Source organism: Phalacrocorax carbo, chromosome 8, assembly GCF_963921805.1.
Source record: "Phalacrocorax carbo chromosome 8, bPhaCar2.1, whole genome shotgun sequence".
Lineage (NCBI taxonomy): Eukaryota > Metazoa > Chordata > Aves > Suliformes > Phalacrocoracidae > Phalacrocorax > Phalacrocorax carbo.
This window is the reverse complement of record NC_087520.1, coordinates 23,806,909-23,831,255: the sequence shown is the minus strand read 5'-3', so window position 1 is coordinate 23,831,255 and position 24,347 is coordinate 23,806,909. Positions and strand designations below refer to the sequence as shown.

Sequence of the window (24,347 nt, the reverse complement as noted above, 5' to 3'; positions counted from 1 at the left end):
GGCACCTGCAAAAGGTCCTCCTGGCATGAAGCAGCTCAGCTAAGATGCTGAGCTGCACTTGGCAAAGGTTTGTCCTTGCTGGGGACTGATCTGGGGCAGAGAACCATGCTCCCAGGAGATAAAACCATTTCAGCCTCACCATTTTCACTCTTTGCACATCTTCAACAGTCCTCCTTTAATGTGGTTGTAGTGAAAACACAAAACCCGGCCAAAATCAAACACCACATGGCACACGCAATCCTGCCTGCCGCCCAGGAGGTTCAGGAGATCAGAGTCGGACGCTGGCAGCACTGGGAGCCTGTCCTGCTGGGGCCTGGCTCTTCGCTCAGCATCCAGCTGCCCCAGCGCATGGACAAGGCATTGCACATTTTGCAGCCTTGATTTATCCTGCTTCCTCCAGCACTTGATGTGGTGGAGAAAATGTTCCATGTCTCAGCTGAAGGCAGCAGAAGGATGTCTTCTCTACCTCCCAAATCAGGGTCCCCACGGCACCCTGTTGGCCTCTAACAAAAAACATGGGCTCTTGCTTTTTGCAGGGAAGTCTGCAGGGCAGGACAGAACCAGTACAGCCCAGGAGCATGTGGGGCTCTGTACTGGGTGTTGGGGACTCTGGAGGCAGAGACCCTTCTCAGGTGGGTGTCTGTGTGCATGGCAGGGGAATTTGGGACTTACAGGCCGTTCTCAGTAGGACAAGGAGCAGGTGAGCACAGCCTGGGAAGGGGAGAACAACTAAATGGTAAACCTGAGGGTGAGCCCCGTGCTCCTGGAGAGGGTCATGTCCCAGCAAACTGCTGGAAGTGTAGGACATCCCCTTCCTTCCCAGCTTGCGCTCAGAACCTGCAACCTTGGGATATGCTGGACCTTTTTCCTTGGACCAGGAAGGCCAGCTCCGCTCACCGCAAAGGGTGCAGGAGCCTTCCTGCAGCACGGTGTGCAGCTGGCCCGGCCTCCTCCTTCTGGTGCTTGCCCTGCTGCAGCACAGAAACCAGGCTGGGGTTATGTACCTCCTGGAGAAGGTGGTCTATCCCCTGCCCCTCAGGGAAGGAGACTCCTGGAGACCATGGAGACCCACGGAGAGGGGACAGCTGTCACCCACACATAGGGTAAGGTGCTAAGCCCAGCTGGGGTAGCACAGGTGCAGGGAAAGGCTGGGAGAGGGTGCATCAACTGGGCAAATAAATGAATAACTGCAAAAAAGGAGGAAACTATTTAGCAAAGGGCATAGAAAATTTTATTGTGGACAGAGCTACTAAAGAGCTCCATACATGACTTTGGGACAGGTTCTGCATGGACAAAAGGTAAGAAAACACATGAGGTCTGCTCAGGGGCACCTGCTGGAGAGAAATTACCAATGCTTTCTGGGTGGAGGAACAGCTGGCCTTTGAAAACCCTGAGCCCAGCGTTACTGCAGGGTGTAGTTCCCTTGGACCATAGCAGACATGAGGAGAAATAACTGGAAGGCCTTTAACCAGGGTCCATCAGCGAGCAGATGCCCTGGTCTCTGCAGACAAGCAGTGCCATGCCTGCTGGTCCACGAGGATTTGTCCCACACACGCCTGCTTTTCCAAAGGGTCACACTGCCAGCGGGTACCACTGGCCGCAGCAGCAAGGGAAGCCGCACGGAATGTGACCACGGGCCAACTCTCCCTGCAGATTTAGACATAATGACTTCAACAGCCACATGAGACTTCAATTTTGCTGATCAATGGCTCACATGATTGGATGGAGAGTCAAAGCTCCTCATTCCAGTTCTTTCAAGGGTCAAAAATCAGACAACAGAGAAGGATGGTAAGACAGCCCTTTAAAGAAGCCTGAAGTCAGTGATCGTATCTACGCCACCTTGCCAGAATTTCCCAAGGACTGTTCCAGGGAGTGCTCAGCCTGGATGGTCCTGTCTATGAACCACACTTACCCCACAAATCCTTCAGCAAAGGGAGGACTTCCCTAGTCCAGCTTCAGCTCTGCAAGGATCATGTGTTTTCAGGAGCAGCTGCAGCACTTTGCCTTCTCCGTGAAGGCAGGCACTACTTGAGATGTCTGCTGCATGAGCCCCACACAGCATGGTGTTGGCCAGGCGATAGTCCTGGGGTGCTTCCCGAGGGAGCTGGGCCAGCTGCTGGCATTCAGGAGTGCTACTGGAATGGGCAGCGGCTTCCAACATACAGCAGGTGCCTTCCTGCCTCTCTCTACTGAAACGAGCTCTCCCAAAGGAAAATTGTCTGGGCCTAAAGCTCCTGGGGAAGTGGACTTTGCATGCACCTCAGAGCAGCACAGAAGCCAAGGTAAGCACTGGGATGAGAGGCAACAGCTGGGCTGGGAAGTGCATACATCAAAGCTGGGAGTCCAGCCTGCCAGTCCCATGTTGGCTGTGCCCAAAGAGCATTTGTCCCCAGATATCCTGTCCTGTTCTGAACCATTTCTGATGAATGCTTGCAGACTGAGCTAGGCAAGGGGAGGAACAGCTTAGCTCGACTCACATAGGACCATGCTTTGTCTTGTCCTTTCCCAACCTGCACCCACTGTAGTGTGGAGAAAGGGTTGTTTGTGGTTTCCATGCATCAAAACACTTGCTAAGGTGATAAAGGCTTCCCAGGATTCCTCTCCTCTGCTGGTGCACCTATGTGTTCACACACATCAGCAACGGGCAGCGCCAGGGCCCTGTCCAGAAACGGTGCAACCAGCCAAGCCAGCTGCTCAGGGCACCGGCCATGCCGGGGAGGCAGGGGCTGCGCAGGTGCTGCAGCTCTCAAATGACAAACTGTGTCAGGCACATCCATACCGGCGGCAAGGCCCACTGGGATGTGTGTGTAGCTGCTATCCCAGGCTCTGAGGTTAGCTGGCTGCTGGGCAGATCTGGGCTTGCTGGCAGCCCCGGCCTCAGAGCTGAGCCAGGAATTTGAAGCGGGGCACACTGCCTGAGGAAGCCAAGAGGGCAGGGAAAGCCGAGGTGCTGTAGTGTGGCAGCCCAAATGGCTCTGCTTCTCACCACCAGCACAGGGTGCTGTGACACGAGGCACTGGCTACCTGGCCCAGTGTCTGGTGCGGGACTTTTCTTCAGAAACACCAGGCTTAGCTGTGGACTAACGTGGATCTGGAAATGTCAGCCCAGGAAATGTAAAGGTTTCAGGACCTGCTGTATCCCAGAACTTCTGATGAGAAAGCTGCACTGTGGGGCACCCTAGGCTGCTGGAAGGTGGAGCAGGTCACACTACACTGCCTTACATAACACATGCTGGTGAACTTGGCTTGAGGGTGCACAGTAGAAAGCAGTATAGGGACAGGGCAATCCTGAGGTTACTCCCTGACCACCTGCTGAAGTCCTAGCACATGATCCAAAGACTGACAGGGTGTAGGCAGATGGTAAATTTAGTTTTCAGGGTGCAGGGAACAGCAGAGATGCAGCCTCATTTTTCCCCACGCACTCTCCCAGAAAGTTACTGCAATACTAACATGCAGAGGGCCAGGAGGGTGCAGTCCCTTCCTATGGAAAGCACTCTACTTCAGTTCTCTCTAGCATCACACCTACCTCAGGTTTGCCACCTTATTGCCTCTTGCCTTTGGTCACACATGAGAAATGTCTCACTGCAGTCTGATAGCAAGCACACAGAGCAGGGGGGAGTTCCCTCAGCACTCTATGGAGTACAAATGCTTCAGTTCTTAACAGGTGGCAGCCCTGGGCACATCCCTATCAGGGGAAACTATTCCCCCTCAACATGGAGAGTGGAATTGGGCTCGAGGGCACTCCTGGCTTAGGAAGAGGCAGCAGCCAGAAACAAGGATGCAGCGGGGTTTTTACTGCCTCTCAGCTAGTTCTGCTGGAAGATGGACAGCATCAGGTAAGGGGATGCCGCTGCCTCCAGAGAAAAAGATGAGTCACTGTAGTCAAGATCTTTGAACAGCAACATACAAATAGAAAGAGAACCTCTTGCCTTGTCCTCAAAGGCTATGGCTTTGGAACGCTGATCACTAGGCCACTGTGGTATTTGTCTTTATGTCCTTAAAGCATGGATCATGTCTGCCCACATGCTGCTTGCTGGTGCATTTTCTGTGGTGAGGCTCGGATGTGCTCTCAGTGGGCTGGGGCTGAGAGACATGAGGTTCTCCACTGCTCTTACTTACAAACACAGCAGGAATCTTAGAAAAAAGTTCCAGGTCTTGTTCCATGCATCCGTCTTGCTGGCAGCTTTTCTTTTTCACCTTATGCCCAGAATACTGATTTTTCTTCCTGTCACCTCTGGGATTGTCTGTGGACAAGGGATAGTGTTGAGTGTTGCTTGAGTTATTCTTTAGAGGCCTATGAAGGGCCGTGCTCCCAAGGCGAGTCTGAGCCACAGGAATCTCATCCATGGACTCAGCAGACTCTGAGCGAAAATCAGCTGGGGGTCCCACTGCCTGGATGAGTCCGATGCTGCTAGGGAGCACAGCAGCTCTCAGAGGAAAAGCTGGCACTAAGAGGCGAAGGCTGTGGGAAGATGAGGTGGCAGCAGCCACAGCTGGGAACTCTACAGATGGAAAGAAAGGGAGAAGAAAGCTTAAGAAGAGAGAGAACCCTCAGGCCCACAAAGACATCAACAAGCCCAGAAACTCTGACATGGCAGATCCACTAGTGTTAAAGAAAAACATACATATCTTTATGCAAAATTAGATATGAAAATGTCCCCAAGTCTGACCATTTTAGAGTATCTCCAAGAACCCAGAAGCACTCATTTTCCCTTCTTAGGCAAGTTAACTTTCTGCCAGTGCTGGGTGTTCATGACGCACTTCGTTTTTGTGTGCCAGCAACTAGAAATCAAGTCCAGAAACAGAGAAGCTGACTGGTGCACTCTCACCTGACTGGGAATCTGGGAAAGAGGGCCAAGGTCTAGTGTACATTTTAGATTTGCTGTCCACTGCTGAGGAAGAAGCTTTATGCGTCGTCTTTCTTCTTTTTTTCTGTTGCTGTGAAAGCGAGGTCCAAGAGAAGGGAAGTCACTTCATCAGCCCAAAGTAATGAGGCACTCGTTTTTTTTAATTCCTACCTCTTTTTAATTCCTCCTATTTTTAATACTGAGCATTAGATATGATGACAGACCAAGAATATCATAGTTTAAGACTGAGTTACTAGAAAGCAATGACAGAGAACAGGTATTTAATGAACACATGCATTGTCTGCATACAGCGATTCTCTGTGTGTAGGTACCTTCAAGCTGTTGTCTCATACAGCTGGAGGATGTATGAGAGACTGGTGGACAAATGCATTTCTAGAGTCAAACTAGAAGAGAGGACCAAAAGCCACAAAGCACAGGATATTCCAAGAGAGAGATAGCTCTTGTCCAAAATACAAGTATTTTTTCTTATCATCTAGATGACAAGACTTTGCTGAATAAGCCCGGAGAAAAGGGGAGAGCACCACCACCTGCTATTTGAGCAAGGGAGGAGAGCATCCTCATGTAGGTACATGAATATCAAGAGCGCAGAACCTGCAACCTTGGGATATGACTTTGGACAGCTGTTTCATACACTCAAGCTTCATATCTACACACACCATCTTTTTCTGGACAGATGCTTTAACTTCCATATTTGAATGTATAAACTGTTGGATTTTGCTCTACAGAAACATGCACAGCTTGTTACTTCAACGCAGTAGTAAAGATATAGTCACTGAACTGCACTGGAGCAGCAAGACATAGTATTACAGCTGTATCACAGCTGAGCTGCAAGCTTATGAGGGAACTGCAGAATATATCTGATCACACGTGTGAGCTGAGGCAGGAGAGTATCGCTTGGAGGTAGTGACTGCAGGGCACAGCCACACCTGCACATACATGCTGAGGACAGGGAGAGCATGTGTATGGAGGAGGTAACCACAGTCCACACTACTGTTAAGTGTGCACCCATGCAACTTGGTGAATTATCAGCTACAGGGGTTATGGTATGTAGCAAGCCTCCTGCTTACCTGAGAAGGGACTGCAAAGCGAAGAGATGGGAGGTCAGGAGAAGAGCTCTGCTGGGAATCAGCTTCATCTTTGCGGACAAAGAGCTTTGAAAAGCTAAAACACACACATATGCAAGATGTTTCTGTTAGACGTGACTTAACTCTGATGCCCAGTTTGGTTGCACATACACATCAGCCCGACTGAAGCATCCCCTGCCTTGCACAGCATTCCCAGCAAGACTGCAGGGTAACTTTTCCTGCACAACTGTGCAAAATACAAAGGGTTTTTTTCTCCTTTCCTCAATGACATGAGTTAATAGGCAAGGATTAATTAAGAGACAAGGATGCTGTTTTCCCATGAGTGCTTGCCTGTGTTATAAACTTTGCTGTTGTAATTCATGTCTGAAGAACCTGAAATCATATAACTATAATGAACTCAATATTGGAATTACAGGACAAATCAGGCAGCTTTAAAGTAATTTTAATATAAAACAGACTAAACAGAGTATTCTAGGAAAGGTATTTTCCCAGGTGAGGAGAGGCAAGTACTCCTGACGGTATTTACCCTCCTGAAACTCAAAGACTTCACCCTGCCTTGGTCAAAACATTGGTGCTCCCTATCCTCCTAAGTGCTTTTGTCTTAGGGTCCATCAGTGACTTTGATGACAACTTCTCATTCACCATACATGCTGCCGGGAGACTCCTATCTATGATTTTACTCACCCTTTTCCTGAAGTTACTGTTGAGAATTCCTCTGCTTGAATACCAGGCTCTGTATAGCCAGGGTTACCTGGAAAAAAGTCTGCTTGCTGGAAAAAAAAAAAAAAAGAATTAACATTTTCAGACCAATATGGACACAGAGTGGAGAAGAGGGATTTTCACTACAGAGATGTCTTCCTCCTCCTTCCTCAGCCACATGCTAGACATTTTCTGTCCTTACAGCTAGCACAGCGGCATGAGTCTACCGCTTAAGAAGATGGAAAACCAAGGGTGAGACAATTAGAAGTCCCCGATTCATTCATGTAGTCCAGCCAGTATTTCATGTGACTCAAAACCAAATCACACTTATGGAGAGCAGCTTAATAATTTCTTGGGACCACATTCAAAATATCACTTAAAGCCTCCATACAGTTCAATCATAGGAGCTAAGCAGTGAATGCAAAAAACTTCTTTTAAATTCAAAATGGAGGTGAGGAAAATGAAAGCATGCAACGTACAGGAAAAACATAATGTATTTTCTGTTTCTTGTGTGAATCCTGTATGGCTAGTAATGGCTGGGTTTTTTTTAAAAGAACACAATATATTGCTCATTTGCCTTGGGTATAAATGAATTCAAAGTAATGCCACCCTGGACTTTAAAATTGCATACTTTCATAAACACATAAGAAGACTCAACGAATAAGTTTCCTAAATCCCAGTTGCTGTATTACAGAAAAGGGTTCCCAGTTCTCCCTCAAAAGGACGTGGTTAAGATGGCCAGAGTAACAAATGACACAGGGTATGAAGCTCCTTTGTCAAAAAGGATAAACTGTGGTCAGGAGAACCCTGACACTACTTTTCAGCTGCTCTTAAACTTGAATAATTAGCAAGACTTTTCATCTTAACCATTTTAGTGCTCAATGACTGTAAAGACATACATGCATTTTAAGGCAACTTTCAGGTGGTAAAGACAGAGAGATTTTAAATACGAAAGGCATTAGCTTCCAAAGAGCTTAATCAAACTCATGAAGACCTGTTCGTCTGAACAGCCTGATCAGCAAACTTGAGAAAATGAAGTCAAAGTTGGACATCTGACAAATGGGTTCCTGAGAGACCCAGGGTCTCCACACTTCAAGAGATATATAAACAATCAACAGAAGAGCAGAACAGTGAGATGAAGTCTGGTAATGATACTCCTTTATGTAAGGCAATAAAAATTAAAGCCAACGGCAAAGAGCTGCAGAAGATTCTTCCAATATTGAATTAGGGGGTGATAAAATGATACACAAAACCCAATATTGCTAGATGTAAAGAGGTAAAGGTGATGCACCTGGAAAAAGTAGTGTTAACTTTACATACGAAGCAACGGTCTCTGAACTAGAAAAGAATTCATGGAGCTGCACATTCAGTGGCAGCGAAGAAATCATTTCAAATTATAGGAATGAAGAGGAAAGGCACAAAAAAACCCCAGAAAATATTTTCATGTTACTGAATAAATTCCTTGGCAGCTTGGACACTGGATTCTCTGTAGTGTTCCAGCATCTTCCCCCACAGAAGGTGTGAAAGAAGGTACAGAGAAGAGTGACAGGACCAGTGAAAGGTCTGGAGCCGTTCCTGTACAAGAAACAGCTAAAGGGCCAGGGCTCTTCAGTCAGGAGAGGAAATACTCAGGGCAGATATGTGTGCAGAAAGCAAATGAGGAATAGTTGTTTACCATCTCTCTAACACAACATTTAGGGAGCATCAAATAAAAAAAATCAGGTAATAGTTTCAAAAGAAACAGAAGAGAGGCTGCATTTTTCACACAGCATGGAAATAAGCTGTAGCACTCGCTGCCATAGGTGTGAAATGTTACATGGATTCAAGAAGAAATGAGAAAACGTTGTGTGAGAAACCAGCAAACACAAACCTGTTCAAAGCTGTGTGCTCCAAAAGCCCTTAACACATATTGCCAAGTGCTGGGAGAGGGTACTGGCGACTACAACTCCTGCTCTCAGCATCCACAATTGGCCAGTGTCAGAGCCAGCACACTGGTCTGAACAACTTCGGCCAGGCTTCTTTACGTGCCAGAAGAGATACTTCCAAAATTACTAGTTGCTTTTGAACATCTTGGCATCAATGACTGGAGTCTCAGTCCTCATGTGATTGTTAGATAAGGGAGTTGCCAAATTGGGAAGACTTCAGACCTGTTTGTTGCCTTTTGTAAAATGCTCTGAGTTTAATTGGTCTTGTAAAGGAAAAAAAAGAGGTGGAAAGGAATTTGCAGCTGTTTTATAGGTGGTAACATCAAATTTGAAGGGATTTGGTTTAGCAATCCCAAACATTAGAACTTTCTGATTTGAGAATTATGCTATTTGGGACTATTGTAGGCAGGGTTTCTCTAAGAACAGGATTAATAATCTGCAGATACTAACCACATATATTTCAAATAGAACTTGTAACTCAAGTCAGATTATTGCTCATCATTGACTGAACACCAAGTGTACATAAATGTTTCCTCAAATCTCCTTAGGGGCCAAATTCTTAATACTTACATTTAAGCTTCAGGCACCTGTGTGTCACAAATGAAGGAGACCAGACACAATCTTGTGTCACTATAAGCATAAAGGCAGGGAGATGTAGATCTTTTCAGAGGAAAGCACACCGTGGCTGAAACGAGCTGCAGCAGGAAATATTCTCCTAAGATGGCACAGAGTAACTGAAAACGATCAGGGCTCAATGTCCACAACGTACAAACAGGCCTGCAGGACTGGCATTTCATAGGAGATTAATGAAGGATACATCTTAAGACTATCACAAACAACTCTTTCCAAGCAGGGAATGAAAGCTTTTTAAAATACATTTTGTTCATTTCAGCCTTCTTAAATTATGTATAACCAAAGCAGCCACATAAAAGAAAGTAAACCATTAGAGCTGACTAGCAGAAACAGATGGAAGAAGGCTTGATCAGTAGAAAATACAATGTTCTCTCAGTGTGACAAAAACTACAGCCACAGCGCAGATCCCAGCCTCCCTCCGCTCCCACAGTCATTCGCAGGACAGCCAGCACCCTTCAACTGCAACAGCAAGACGAAGCCACCCTTTGCAGTTGGGTTGCTAGGATTCAGCTCTTACTCTTGCTGAAAATGGACTGCTCAGTTCACAGACTGCCCAAGTTCATTGCCACCCTGCAAATCCTGGTCACGCTTAGACCTCCTCTGGAGGATGAATACCAGCTGTGTCCACCCCAAGTTTCATGGTTACAATTTCAGGACAAATTCAGCTCCCTTGCCTGCTGCAGCTGCTCTTACCATCCACTTCAGTGACAGCCAGTGCCCTGAAATATTGTCTGGCGGGAGGGGAGGCAGAACTGAGCAGGAAAAAATGGTTCTTGCCCCAGGGAAAGTGGGTCTGTTGCAAGCGGTGATGCTGAGAGTTAAGACTAGGTTCATCTTAACCAGACATTGGTAGAGAGAAGTAATATTGAAAATGTGAGGAAGCTGAGTAAAACCTCACCAAGTGAATCAGTGTCCAAAACAAGTTCAAAACTTTAGAAATGTGAAAAAAAATCACATCCTGGCCTCACTATGAATGCCAGCTCCCTGGTACAAATGCAATTATGCATTAAAGCATTGGGTTTGATTTGGTTTGTATTTCTTTGGACTGCTATGCAACTGCCTGCAGAAAAAAACTTACTTGCACATGCTGTTTTGGCTATAATAATAGAGGCAAAGGCTGTCTATGTCCAACTGTTCGCATTTTTTTTTGACATCTGAAGCACTCAAGTGTGCAAAATTAGGGCTTCTACTTTGTGCATGTTCTGAGAAGGATTCTATAAGCACATAAGAATGCTTTAACCTGAACATAGCTGAAGACTTAACCACAGACAAACATGGAAAACTGAAGCCAAAACCAACACCCAAGCTTGAATACGGTTCAAAAACAAGGATTAAAGGGGAACTGCATGTTTCTTCTTACTCCCTAAAATGAATGAACAGTTAAGACAAAAGTGGGAAGAGGATGATTTCCATCTTATACTTGCAACATCTTGGATCAGTTACAAAGGATTTCTGTGTTCAAGCTAAAGAAGGCTGTAATCAACACAGCTTACAAAAGGCAACTCACTTGGTGTACTCCTACTCCAATCTATTTGTTTGTGTTTATCTCTGGTTGCTATGTAAGAAACAGGGAAAATCTGGTGGGTTAACATTTTTCTTGACAATGTTACTGGGCGTCATCCAGTCTTTCTTGTTCCCCGAGGTACTAACTGCAATCCTGAAACACAGCGCTCCTTTTCACCCTGCTTCTTCCAGGCTTGTTGCTTCAAATTAACCATATTCACACATATCTAGATAAGCACCAGTGCTGACAGGAGGACATCATTGAATGGCTATGTCCCAAATGTGCACACGGACAGAGTCCACCCCTGTTCAAATATATTTTCAGCATCAATCAAAAGTAACTAGGAAATTATTAGAGCTAATGCTTTATTATTGTTTTAATGTTCACAGCAAGCAAAGGTCTATGAGACAAAGTGCCAAATATTTTTGTTGTTATGGAAACCTCTGTTTAAACTGAAAGTTCAACTTTTCCAAGGCAGTAAAAAATGCTTATGAAAAGCTGGGGTCTCCATATTAGACAAAAGAGAATTAGCTCAATTTTCCCTTTGCTTTGATAGGGAAAAACTATGAATGAACCTAGTATCTCTACACAAAATACATGGATTGAGCTCAGATTTAATTAATTTCATATGAAATATAAAACTGGTTGTATAGTAGGTAACTTACTTGCGTAAAGCTAGGTGGAGTTACACAGGCTCACAAAATCGCAGAATAATTTAGACTAGGAAGAATTTCTGGAAGTCAGAAGTCAAAGCCAGTACAAAATTTGTCCAGTCAAATTTTGAGTAACTGCAGGGATAGAGCTGCCTTGCAGCAAAATAAATTACACTGAACCTCTCAATTCACCGTGGAATATATATGCCACTGCAGAGCATAATAGCATTAAACAGCTTGTAGAAGTCCTCCTACAGAGATACAGATCAACATCACGGTAATCACAAGGACCCTTATTACTATGTAGACTCAGTTCAAAGAAAAGTAGGTATCTGGGTTTTTTCTGAACACTATTGGTGTCCTTTTTCTTTTCAGGATGGTTAAACTATTTGGAATTATTAGCTGCTCAATGATTAGCCTCAGTTTCTCCAGCCTTAGAGCCTGTCTCACCTTCAGTCATGACCTGCAATACTGCTTGCATAGACCAGCAAGATGTGCACTGCCACCCAAACAGATGGTCCTGTCCTTTCTAGTGACAGGACACTTCCCACTCTTCGGTCATCCTCGTTCATGCTGACACAGGCATTTACGTGCCTGCTTGGTGAACCAAACGGGGGAGCTGGGCCAGCTAACACGAACTCAACTGTTTTTTAAATAAAGTTAATTCTTACTCAGATGAGTTCCACTACCCTGTTTGCTGCATGACTGTAATGAACAGCTGTGCTGGCAGAAGAGAATAGTTAGCACAGGGCGCAAAACAAGTGGTGGAGGAAGAGAGTGGGTGGGATTGATTCCTTTGAAACCAGTACTTGCATAGGCCTAAAGTGTTCATCGAATTACAGGCCTTACACTCTCTCACATCCTACTCAACTCCACCAACTACCTCTAAAGTCTTATCTTTGGCAACCGCCTCCAAAATTTGGAGCTCACAGAAGCAAAGCAGACTTTACACTGCGGACAAGCAAGGCTGTTTTTGAGAAATGGACTCAAAGTATGACGAGTACCTGACTGGGTCTCACTTGGGCGGGACAAGACTCCAGTTGCTTGGCTACCTCTTTCGCCTCTTGCTGGGGACGCTGCTGCAGGATGTACTCATATGTAGTCAATTTGTTCCACACTGGGAGGAAAGAGAGAGAGCTGTCAGTGCAGGAAAGGCCACTCCCTGATCACACTTATACAAACAGTCTGAATAACTATACAATCAAAACTATACAATACAAAAAGACTGATACTCTAAGCAAAAACTACCTTTGCACTGTATACCTTACTATATCCTTTATTGTCATCAACACACTTTCTCATAGCCCTGCTATTCTAAAGCCTCATACACATGGTACAGCCTTCTGTACTGGAGTAATTTGTTCAGCTCATTTCAGAGCAAATCCATTATCCATACCAAATAATGGTAAGATCTGTATCACACAGAAAGCTCAGGGAGTAGTCAGAAGGTACGTGATGCTAAATGGAGAAGAGAAATTCAGCATGGTAGTGGGTCCCATAGAGGAGATTGAGACACTTAATGTCCAGAACAATGAGCATTAAATGCCCAACCTGCCTGGTGCCAAATAGATGTGTTCAGAGTTTATATGTGCCTGAGCATATGTGCTCTTAAGGGCTCCCCCCCACAAACACACCTGCTTCCATGAATGACCAAAACCATGGGACATTTCTGAGCAGCTTGGTTTCTTCATCAGACCCAAAATGTTATGAGGATCCAAAACTCATATATTCCACCCATAATGACCCTGTTATGGTAAGTATTTTTAGAGCACAAAACGCAGAAATGGATGCTGAAGGTTTTTAGTGCACAGGCTGGTAGTCATTCTCCTTTTTAAAGAAGCATAGCAGTTAAAGCAGATGCCTAGGATGTGGGACATCCAGACTAAAATCCTTCCTCTGCCTCAAGACATTTGTTTCTGTAACATCTTACTTCTCAAAATCATGCCCTAAAGACAGGACTACTTCACAGGGAAGTGGGAGAGAGCAGAGGAGAAGGTGCTCCTCCTGTTAAAACAATGACCTTATGAAGAAATAAGAATTTGAGATCCATTTGGCCAGGAAGACAGAGCATAAAAATCAATGAGAGTCTGCAGCCAAGTGATTAGTGAATGCACTTAACAGGGACAGTGCAGGGTGCTGGAAAATGCTGCTAGAATGGTGCCGTATGCTCTACTTGAGAGACAGAATATTGCTTCATAAGCAAAGGGCTATAAACCGTTTTTAGTTCAGAGTTAATTGTTTTCTGAATACATATCAGTGGAACTCTGAAAATAATTTAACAGAGCTATTTACTTAAAAAATACTGTATTTGTCTGGCCAGATAACACTGCAGCACATACTGTGCAATATATAATCATAGCCTGTGAAGAGCCCCATATAATTTCCTATATTCCCTTCTTATGTTCCCTACTATTTTTTCTTTTTATTCTTCTTACTATTGGCCTCTCAGTATTGAAGGAAAAAAATATTCTTCCTCCAAACTTCTGAAGTGCCATGCTTCACTGAATGCCTCTAGAACTGAGTCTCAATCAAGACTGGTGATTTTGAATACATGGGCCTACTATTTTGAGAATAACCTACTTCCTTCCTTTTGAGTGATAGCAGTGAGTAATTAAAATCAGAACAGTAATTCTGAAAATTTCACTATGCTTGTAACAAAACTAGATTCTAAAATTTTCAGAGTCATACCTGACTTAAGCCAGGTTTTGTTATGTGAAGCATTAAGGCAATACTGCTCACAGGCGTACTATTTTCTTTCTGTAATTTAATTATTAAAAAAAATTACTGATGAACAGTAATTACATTTTAATTGGTAAACTGCATTTCTAGTCCCAAAACAGTCTAGACAGTTCATTCCAACACTGTCTACCCTAGCACATTCAGATGAGACTATTGACAATTACAGGTGTGACCTAAGAGGAATTTAAACCAGACATACTTTATCCATCTCCCTGAATCCCAGTTGTAAGCATAATGCACACTCATATATAACGCAAAATATAGGTTTCAATATGGTAACATCGCTCCTTTTAAGCAAGGACTCACAGACCACTCTTCTGCACAGCTGGAACCAGTTTCAACAGGGTAGCAGATTTTCAAATAATAAAATGTTAACAAAAATTAACATTAAATTCTGTTTCCATGTAAGTCATAAAGATTTAAAATTGGGCCAGAAATAAAAGTTAATTTGGCACATAATTTATTCTGAAAAGGGAAAAAAAAATCACCCCAACAGCAACAAAAAATCCCCTAAACCCGGAGCAGAACTAGTGTAACACAGGCACATTTCCGTTTGACAAGAAAAAGCCTGTCCTTATCCCAAGGAGGGAGCACCCTCTTGTGGAAGTTGTTCACAAAGACAGGATAAATACCACTCAGTACTCAACTGAATAGTCCTTTCTTTTTCATCCAAAAGAAATCTTCCTGGAGCGGCCCCAGCTTTGTTAGGCTTTTAGTCTAGATTTTTGTAGTGCTAGATCGACCTTTGAAATCTCCAGGCATCGCCATTAACCCAGTAAAGTCAACTTTCAGATCCACTAAGAATGCAAAATTGCAGCATGACCAAATTTAAGTTAAGCTCAAAGAGGCCCTAAAAGGAAAACAACAGTCATTGACCTCACTGGCTGTAAAGTTAATGCCAGCTGAGGAACACTCACCCATCAAATGCTACACTTCAGCACTGCAACTATTTTGCTTCTGGAGCTGCACTGGTTTGTGCTGACCTAGTTTGCATTGGCATCTGCACTGCTGTTAACTGACAACCTAAAAATCCATACAAAAATCCTCTGTAACCGCTGTCTTCATTTCTCTTCCAGCACATTACTTCTTCCCTACTTTCAGCACCACCAACTACTGCAAGTGTAAGATCTTTTCTCATCATGACTTACACCAGGCAGCTGAATAGCATTGGCTTCATTTTAGATCATAGCTGAAAAAAGGTTTTTGACACTCATCTGTACATAACCAAACATAAATATCCCTTCTTGATAGAGCAACAAGTAGAAGACCTAATGAGGAGACTTTCTGAAAGCCGCCTCTTCTGAGTTCCACAAGTCATTTTGTGCCGATAGGGTACAACATCCATAAAGGGACCCTGACCTGGACATCAGGCCTCCTGTTAGAAATTTAGATCAATATCATCCACATTTCTCTGGGGTAACGGAGAAACAGGCTCTCTCACACAACATAAGTACTGGGGAGCACAGTGAAGAGACTCATAAAAGCCTCATAAATGAGGGGCCAATCTGAATCTGCCATTGCTGGGACTGAGCTGAAATTAACCAGTTCATCCCACCTGGCCCCTCTACTGCTCTCCTGTGTCCTTTCAGTTCCAGGACAGCATAGCTTAGACACATGCATGCACAGGTCCAATGCAAGCCCCATATTGCACATGCACTGATAAGTCTATCTGGTACTGGGGGAAAATCAGAAGTATAATGTTAAACCCAAATTTTCTAACCTTTCAATGGCAATCTTGCACAACGTGTGGATATTTATGGTATGGGTGAACACGCAATGAATGCAGAATGAGTAGAAGAAGATAACAGAAAATGAAATGGGGATGCAAAGGATGGGAACATAATACCTACTAAGATAGATGTGAAAGGTCAAGAGATGGCCTAGCAGGATCACAGTCATTAGGCTCAGAAGAATAAAAATCCCAGCCGTGACCAAAACGGCAGATGCCTGAGTCTCAACAGGAGCTGCAGGAAGAAACACAAACCAGCAGTCCGTGTGGTTCTTTAGAGCTGCAAAACAAAGAGTTGGAGGTAAGTAGATTGTCCAGGTATTAAATACCTCTAACTAAAGTTTACAGGTGGAAAATGTTAACTCAAAAGCAGCTGCAGACCCATTACACACTGGAGGCGTAAGAACTTTTGTGTCTGCGAGGCCTTTAGGAAGAGCAATGGAAGGAAAGAGCTGAGCAGAGACACTCTTGCAGAAATATAAAATTGAAGGAGTAAGGAATGGAGTTCCTCCTCAGTGGGAGAGCCCACAGAATCCCATCCCATATTGAGATACTCTGGCTGATTCACAGGATGCTCAACTGAAGCACTGCTCGTACCATCAAAGTGCCGGTCGGAGCGAAGCATCATGGGGTCAATGAAGAACTCCACAAAGACGTAGCAAGCGATGAGCAGCAGAAGCCCAAGACCCAGAATGGTAGATAGCACGCTATTCAAAAAGAGCCTGCGAAGAAGTTGAGAAGTCTGAGTGGCTTCAATAACATCACACACACAATTCAAAATCCCAACCTCTAATAAAGGCAGAGATATATTCAGCTATCCCAAATTACTGTGACACTTTCTGACACTTATGATAGATACTGGTTTTAACAGTCTTACTTCCGATCTGTTACCCTGAGGGACTAAACTGTGACCCTTCAGAGCAACAGTGGTTACAAAACAGTCAATTATATCTAGGGCAGACAAAGAGCTCCCTGCACAAAACCTGGAGGCAGTGTAACATGGCACCCAGCAGTAATGACTCCTTGCTTTCCATGTGGTTTTAGTGCAGGAAAGTAAACTGAGAAGCAACAATCAGTGATAGCATCCTTATTCTTTATCTTAAACCTGGTGCAGTTTAGAGGTGCCTATATGCTGCTGTAACTCCTGCCAATTGGCAAGTCTCATAGGGGAAGTGTGCTGTCTGGATGCAGGTTGTTTCAGAGATGGGAACAGTACCATCATCATTCTATTCCCACTCCAGCTCTCAGAAGCATGAAGGACACCCAATTAACATGCTATAAGCTTTTCCTAACACCAAATAATAGATTACGTTCTCTGTTTTTACTCGTAGATCTTCAGCTACAAAAATCTAAGTGTAGCTTTATCCCTAGTTATCTGAATATCATAATCATGCTTGCATTTTCCATCCAGTTTTCTTGCGACTGATTTTATTCAGGGGTTTGAAAGAAAAGTGGTTCTGTGTGGCTGAGTACAGACTGGACTGAGATGCAGGAGAATCTTGGGAAGAGAAGGGGCGACATTATTGACACAGTGTTGCGCTCCTGCCACAATGCCAGGCTCTTACCAGTAATTCCTCTCTCCCACACAGTTATTGAGCCATTTGCAGTGGTGATCAAAGCCACACACACACTTGTTGCAAGTTCCACAGTGCTTTGACTTGGCACTCCTGCCAAAGAAAAGGTGGCATTAGCATGGCAGCACCAGCTTATTACTGTGACTTTCTAGTGACACAAATACAAGGGGGTACAGCAGTAGAGATCCTGGTAATAGTGAGAAAACCTTCTACATCAGGAGTACTTCAACACCCAAACATATCGGCCATTGTTGGACCACAATCCCAAACGCTGCAAAATTTGCCTTTCAATGGACTGCATGATTCCCAATTTGGAGATAATTGATTTCTTATCTGAAACCCTTCAGCAGTTCTGCAAAGCTTGACATGAATGTCTGCCCTCCAAGCAGTGCCTACTACCATGTTAGCATCTAGCTAGATAGAAGCACACATGCATGAGTTAAACACATTGTTAGGTCAAACACCAGATAACATGGAACAGTACAGTCCTCTCCACACAACGTGAGCAATTAAATAAAACACAGAACCATGTGCACATCTGACAGCAGACACCTACCCCACTAACTGAACCCTGCCACAGGATGAAGTTTAACTTGTACTATAGAGCTTCAGGGGCTCAATGTCAATCTTATGGTCTAACATTAGAGACTAATGGTGAAGTGCAATGGTAAAGCAGGCAGAGCAGTAGAAGGAAAAGAGAAAATACTTACACATCTACATCACAGACATGGCAATGGTGGTTTTCAATGACGTGTGCATGTTGATTACGATTGAAGGTGGCCAGAGGCCCTAGATAGTTTTTTTCCCGCACATTTGCATCAGCAGGATCAACAGAGACTGCAGTAAGATGAACAACTAAATGGTAGATAAAAAACACTCCTGGACACTGAAGTACACAGTTAAGGATTGTATGAGTGATTTAACACATATAGTTTTATCCTTAATACACAAAGCCCACACATATGAGAAATATATGGCTTAGAATTAGAAATCACTATATAATGGATTGCAGAACATTAATCTGAGCTTTATTAACAGAGATGTTTGCGCTGTAATAAATGTTCGCTGGAAAATGACAAAGAAATCTACAGGAACAAGCTTCCTTATGTACTATTCTGCCTCCCAGAAATGTCCTTCCTAGCAGAGGAGGCTTTAAAAATTACCTTTACTTACCAGAATCTGAACCCACATGCAGATTGTCGACACAGGTCCCTGTTTCTTAGTCCATACAGACTCCTTGGAAAGGAGCAGTCAGTTAAGGCCGTGCACACGCCCCTTCACAAGACCAAACTTCCAAGAAAGAAAAAAAAAGTCACATCAAGGAACCAGTACTGATCACCCTGCTTTCCTTTTCCTTAGTTAGAATCCCAAGGAAGAGGATCACCCCTTTAAAGCAGACTTCTACACAATTTACAGACAGACAGCATCCAGGATTTGTCATTGTTTCTTGAAATATTACCTGCTTGGATTCTACACGCAGTAGCAAGTCAGAGCAAATACGCTTTAGCAGTACTTCTGATCAGACAGCTGAAGTAACTGCTGATACTTGGAAAGAATGTACAAATATGTAAGACTATACAAATACAAAGCAGCAACCCTGCACACCTGGAGTACCACTGTACTTGAGAGTTTGCTTCTCAATATACTGCAACTAAATGAGCATGCGTGCAGAAATTAACCTTCCAGTTTATTTGTTATACACCCAGATGTGCACATCATTGATCATACTAAGGCTTATGGAGATTGGAGCAGCATAGTAAGGAAAAAAAGGAAGTCTCTGAGAGGTCTAGCTGACTGGAGCTGTGATGACTGCTGTAGCAGAATGGGAAGGGATTTGCCTTTGACACAGAAGAGACATTAGTGCTTTATTAACTGGTAATAAAACTTTGGGATACATTGATCTGTTGAATTACCGTGACTTTAGATTGAGTTATGAAGATACCTGGTAGACAAATTCATGAGGTTTGGACCGTGATAATATCAAGGATTTGGGCAAGAGTAGATGTAAGACCACTGTGAGCTAATGATATTAATGCCTAAATCATGCAGGTGTAAAACAATGATAAGCAAAAGCATCCCAAACATATCAGAGGTTCTATGGACATACATAAATCACAAGTATAAATTATGTAAGTGCATATCCTATCTCTTCACAACTTTTCCCAAGATTCTCTATATAATATCTCTTGGTTATCTGGTTCTCCTAAGGAAGCAGACAATTTTATTTTCACCGGGAAGACATTACCAGAGATGACAAAAGCAAATGCTCAAATTATAAACCCTCACCAGTTTGTTCTACACTAAATTCAAATCTCAGGATACTCTCTTCCGGTCTGTCACTCCCCAGACAATCTAGTCCACCAGGAGCCAGGGTCTGGCCTTGAGGAAGTTCCTTCCCTGGGCACAGGTGACAGTACAAGGTGGCACCGGGAGCACTGGGATTCCTCCCTAGCACACCCCATGTCTAGTCCCTCTCCTTCCCAGCTGCAGGAGTAGCAAGCATGCACAGCTCTAAGGGAGATGGGTTGAGGACAGGAGGTGGAAAACACATCGGGCTGGGCTGAGCTAGGCTTTGCTGGGCAGTGCACACAAGACAAGATGCTTTCACAATATCAGCACCTCATCTTCTGATGCTGCCCACATTTAGAGGACAGTTAGATGTGCATTAAACTGCTGCTCAGGAGTGTCCCACGACAGACCTCTCCTGTGAGGCTCACACTACACCACATTGTCTTTCACTCACAGACTTTCTACAGAGGACAGGAGAGGGCCCTGGGAGAAGATCAACGGCCAGCTATCACAAGCAACCACACTGTGTAATCACAAACATATTAAGCTGCCTTTCAAGACTCATTCAGCCAGCACAGGGAGGTGTGGCTGCCCATTGCGGCAAGGATGTTTCAGGAGAGGCTTTTTTAGTACAACTTCCCTCAAACTTTGCAGCACACTTGTAGAAGAACAATATAAAGTGAAGGAGACACATAGGCAGAAGTAGACAGCAGAAGAGCCTCAGAGTCAAAGATAGTAATCTTAAAAGAGTAATGAAGGAGACAAGCAGAACGTTAGTGACCTACCTAAAGGTGAAGGGCAGAGAGGATCTCAAAATAACTGTTTTTTATAGGCAGGAGAAAATCAAGATTATGGCTATAGTTCAGAAAAAGATTCTGGCTCAGCGGCTTTCTCCTATGCTTTCTATGCTACCTAACAATTATTTTTAAAAAATCCCACTGATCGTTTATTACAGTCCATGTTCTGCTCTTGACCAAAGGATACGATATAGCCAGCAGGCAGCCAGTGGCGGGGCAGGAGAGGAACCAGGATTCCAAAGCCAACCAGTGCAAAGAAGAGGTACAGCAACCAGGCAATAATCTGGAAAAGGTGCAGAGGCCAGCTCCAGCCATTCCTTCGAGCGCGTTGGACCTGCACCTCAGGAACAGCTTCGCCAAAATTCTCTGGAGCTGTCTTATTAGGAGGTTTATTGCAGATATTCATCTACAGAAATCAAAAATGGAAAACAAAAAATATGTGATACGAAAATATTGTGACTGAGCCCCAGTCCTGGAGGTATGCTCCAAGGTAGACATAAAGTTGGATTGGAGGGACTAAAATGATGACACATCTGAGGAGAGACTTCCCTCTGCACAGGGTATTTGTGATTGACCGTAACAAAAGGGGAAAACCAATTACACACTCTAAAAGCAAGTGCTGATGTCTGCATGAAACAATACCCCAAACTTTCAGCTAAGGGAAACTTGCAGGTTTTCAGAGTCTTTGAATGGCTCTAGACCTAAATTGAGTAAAAAGAGCAAAGAGGGTGTTTTGGGGGCAGTCCAGAGATGGAGTATGATATGCTGTGGTCTGTGGATGCGTTCATGCGGGAATGCCGTTGTGGATGATGGCAGAACAAATGCTTTCACCTGCTTCAGCTATGCCATCTTTTACTTCCAGCTAGTGCAGAGAAGTGTAGTGGGAGCGGGTGACCCCACTGGAGCACATGGTCTGGAACTGCAATTTAGCTCTAGGCAGCATCTAAGAAAACAGGGACTCCTTTGTCAGCAACAAAGGAAGTGGAAAGACTAGAAACTTAAAAAGTGAACTGATAATGCAATGACAAAAGGGGGAAAAGAAGCAGGAGTTACTCTTCAACACAAGTATAAAGCAGACTGTTGCTAGAAGAACAGAACAGAAAGTTATGTATGCAGGACATCCATGCAGGAAGCAGCTTGAATATTCAGCTGTCTTACAATGCCAGGACTCCTGGCAGGAGAAAGCAAGATTTAAATGCAAGGATGAGTTACCAACCGTAACCTGGAAAGTTCCTGATATTTATGATTCTTGTTTGCACAAAAGCTACAAGCTCAGAAGTTATTTCTCCTTTTTTTCAATTTGTGTTGATTAGTTGTTGCTTTTCACTTCCCATGGAGCCAGGTTGAGCTTTTAACAACAGAGAGTTGGGCTGCTCTGCTTCACAGATAACTTGGGTGCAACAGAGACCAGGAGTACCATACAGGCAGCAGGTCAGGAGTAGCATTGCAAAACCACACTAAGAAGCTCTGCTGGACCTGAGCTGGCTTGAGGTATCTCTGCACCATGCTCACTGTTTCTTAGTAACGAAAGAGGATGTTCAGTTAACATCTAACAGGAGTAAGCAACTTCTGCTAGTCCAATTAACTTGCACACGAGTGTGCCAAAAGAAAAGGAGGAAGTCTCTAGCTCACTTGTGGTATTTTTGATAAGGGTTGCAGTACCAGAAAAATGCCAAAGGGCTAGAAGACAGCAAGCATGCAAATGTGCTGAAAGAGTGAGCAGGACGATCTTGGCACACCAATGGTCCTGCATCAGTCCCACGCAAAGGGCTGGAAATCTCTTTTGGGGTCAACTAGTAGAGAAGCAGTGGGTAAGAATACAAAAGAATGCCATTTCTGCTCATCAGCGCAGTCTTATCAACAGCAGGCTGGAAAAAAACAATTCCTAACTTCAGTCTTTGAAGAAATTAGCAGTATCTGCCTGCATTCATAGTTTAAATTGCTATATGGCAACTGGCTCATCAACGATGAGAAATAGTTACTAATCATGTGGTGCTTTTCTTATTAGGTTGTTGAAAACTTGCTTGCACATCACTTTGAGTTACAAAAAGCACTCGGATTATTTGAAGAAATTCCCAGGCTTCTCCCTTCTCCTAATCAGACCCTAGCTGGGGGAGCCAGGCCCACCCAGACCCTGGAATCCCTGTTTTGCTGCAAGATTTTGCTGTTTTGTAACACTAGATGGTTTTAACATTATGTTATTCAGTGTCAAAAGTTGTGGTACAATTTCACAGAATTTTTTACATGGTGAACTGCATCTAAAGCTAGTGTAAGCTACCTCCTGGCTGAATTATCCCTAAGGCTGTGGTCAACCCACGGCACTGTCTGTCCGTAACAGACTCTCAGGAAGGAAGCAAGCTGCATGTAACGCTTCATCCATCCCGTTTCAGAAGCAAAGTTCCTCTTGCCTTTCCCTTACAACTCGATGGCTTCTCCTGTGGCTGATGGACTGATTCTCCACTAATACTGATGAAAAACAAAGCTGTATGTGAAGAGACTCGAGGATACAGCATCTCCCCTTCCCATCAAGAGGCCCTACACTGTGGCACTCCATTCTACCCAGCTACACAAAACATTGAATATAAAAGAACAGGGCACGAAGTCACCATCGGGGCTTACTCTGTCACCGTAGAGAGGTAACTGAGTTGATGCTGATTGTTAACTACACTAACTATAAGTCAGCCGGGAGTTGTCAGGTTCAGCTCTTGAGATGTTCAGCCACCGGAGAGCCAAGCGCTGGGCAGCGGGAGGGAGCGTGCAGCCAGCCGCACTGGGGCACCGGCATCGCCCGGGAACCGATGGGCAGGCACGGGGGGCCGGGCCGGGGCACGCGAGAGAGGTCCCGGACAACCGCTCTGTGCAGGACCGGGCAGACCCCTCCCGCGGCTCAGCCGCCGCCCTTTCCTCACCTTCTCCCCGCAGAAGCGGCTGAGAGCGGCCCCGTGCCCGCCTCATGCCCGGGCGGGCAGGGGGGCCTCCGGCTGAGGCCGGTGCGGCAGCGGCCGGCGCCTCCAGCGGGACCAGGCCGCTGTGCCCGTCGCCACGGCAACGGACGGGGCTACGGCGGGGCGCAGGCGACAAAAAACGGCGGGTGCGATACGCCCGCGGGCTGTGGGAGGGCCCCACACCCACGGCCTGTGGGTCCAGCAAAGGCCTTCGTGATAATGCATTAACTGTGTTAACATATTATTAGTGCAGATTATACACTGTGATATAACGAGGTAGCAGAATTTTACCAGAGACTTTGGTATTGTTTTTGCTTAAGTCAAACAAACTAAAGGGCAGCCCAGCCCTGGAAATACTTTGCTTCATGGAAGCTTAGAGCTGTCCATGAAGGATAAGGATACCCCTGAGCAACCAAAGTTACGCCAGCATCTCAGTCCCTCTGACATGGCTTTGAAATCCTCCCAGCTTCATCTGGCAGCATAGATCAGGAACTCCAGCAAGACTGACTCCAGGGATGTCTGGATCAATAGACAATCTCCACAATGCTGGAAAAATACTGTTGCTTTGCAAAGTTTTGCTATGATTAGTTATCAGCAATGTGGGTGTTAATGATTAGTCCAAGTCATGTTGTACCTGAAGGTTTGAAGGGCATAAGAAACCTGTGCAAAACCACATTTGGGGTGCCCAGTTTGGCTGGTACAGCTCATGTGCAGGAATAAATATTTACGCTTGTAATTCTCTACTTTGCATCCCAGCATCTCTCCTCAGTCAGCAAGGCCAGCTGCGGATTTTTGGGACACAACGTGGCCAGGCCCACCAGCCCAGCCCATGTCTCCACTGCCCCCACGGAGGCTTTCCCCCCTCCTCCAGCAAAGCACCCATGCCGAGCCCTGGGAGCTAGTGAAC

At 44.8% G+C, this 24,347-nt stretch overlaps 1 protein-coding gene across 1 annotated transcript; it reads right to left on the bottom strand.

Annotated features, from left to right (window-relative positions):
- Nucleotides 1–1,208: 1,208 nt before the first annotated feature.
- ZDHHC1 (zinc finger DHHC-type containing 1) lies at nucleotides 1,209–23,546 on the bottom strand. The gene is made up of 11 exons (XM_064459175.1): nucleotides 23,405–23,546; nucleotides 20,683–20,901; nucleotides 18,120–18,295; nucleotides 17,401–17,502; nucleotides 16,433–16,557; nucleotides 15,957–16,115; nucleotides 12,372–12,484; nucleotides 6,638–6,723; nucleotides 5,936–6,029; nucleotides 4,830–4,938; nucleotides 1,209–4,502 (listed from the first exon to the last, which is right to left on the bottom strand). Exons 2-11 carry the CDS (start codon nucleotides 20,899–20,901, stop codon nucleotides 3,967–3,969), a joined length of 1,719 nt encoding a protein of 572 aa, XP_064315245.1. The 5' UTR covers nucleotides 23,405–23,546; the 3' UTR covers nucleotides 1,209–3,966.
- Nucleotides 23,547–24,347: the final 801 nt, after the last annotated feature.

Excerpts from the sequence above, each read along its gene's own strand:
- ZDHHC1 (XM_064459175.1), bottom strand. The coding sequence starts at position 20,901 with ATGAATATCTGCAATAAACCTCCTAATAAGACAGCTCCAGAGAATTTT. Across the intron at positions 17,503-18,119 it reads CATGTCTGTGATGTAGATGT|GAGTGCCAAGTCAAAGCACT; the intron begins GTAAGTATTTTC and ends TTTCTTTGGCAG. Across the intron at positions 16,558-17,400 it reads GTGGGAGAGAGGAATTACTG|GCTCTTTTTGAATAGCGTGC; the intron begins GTAAGAGCCTGG and ends ACTTCTTCGCAG.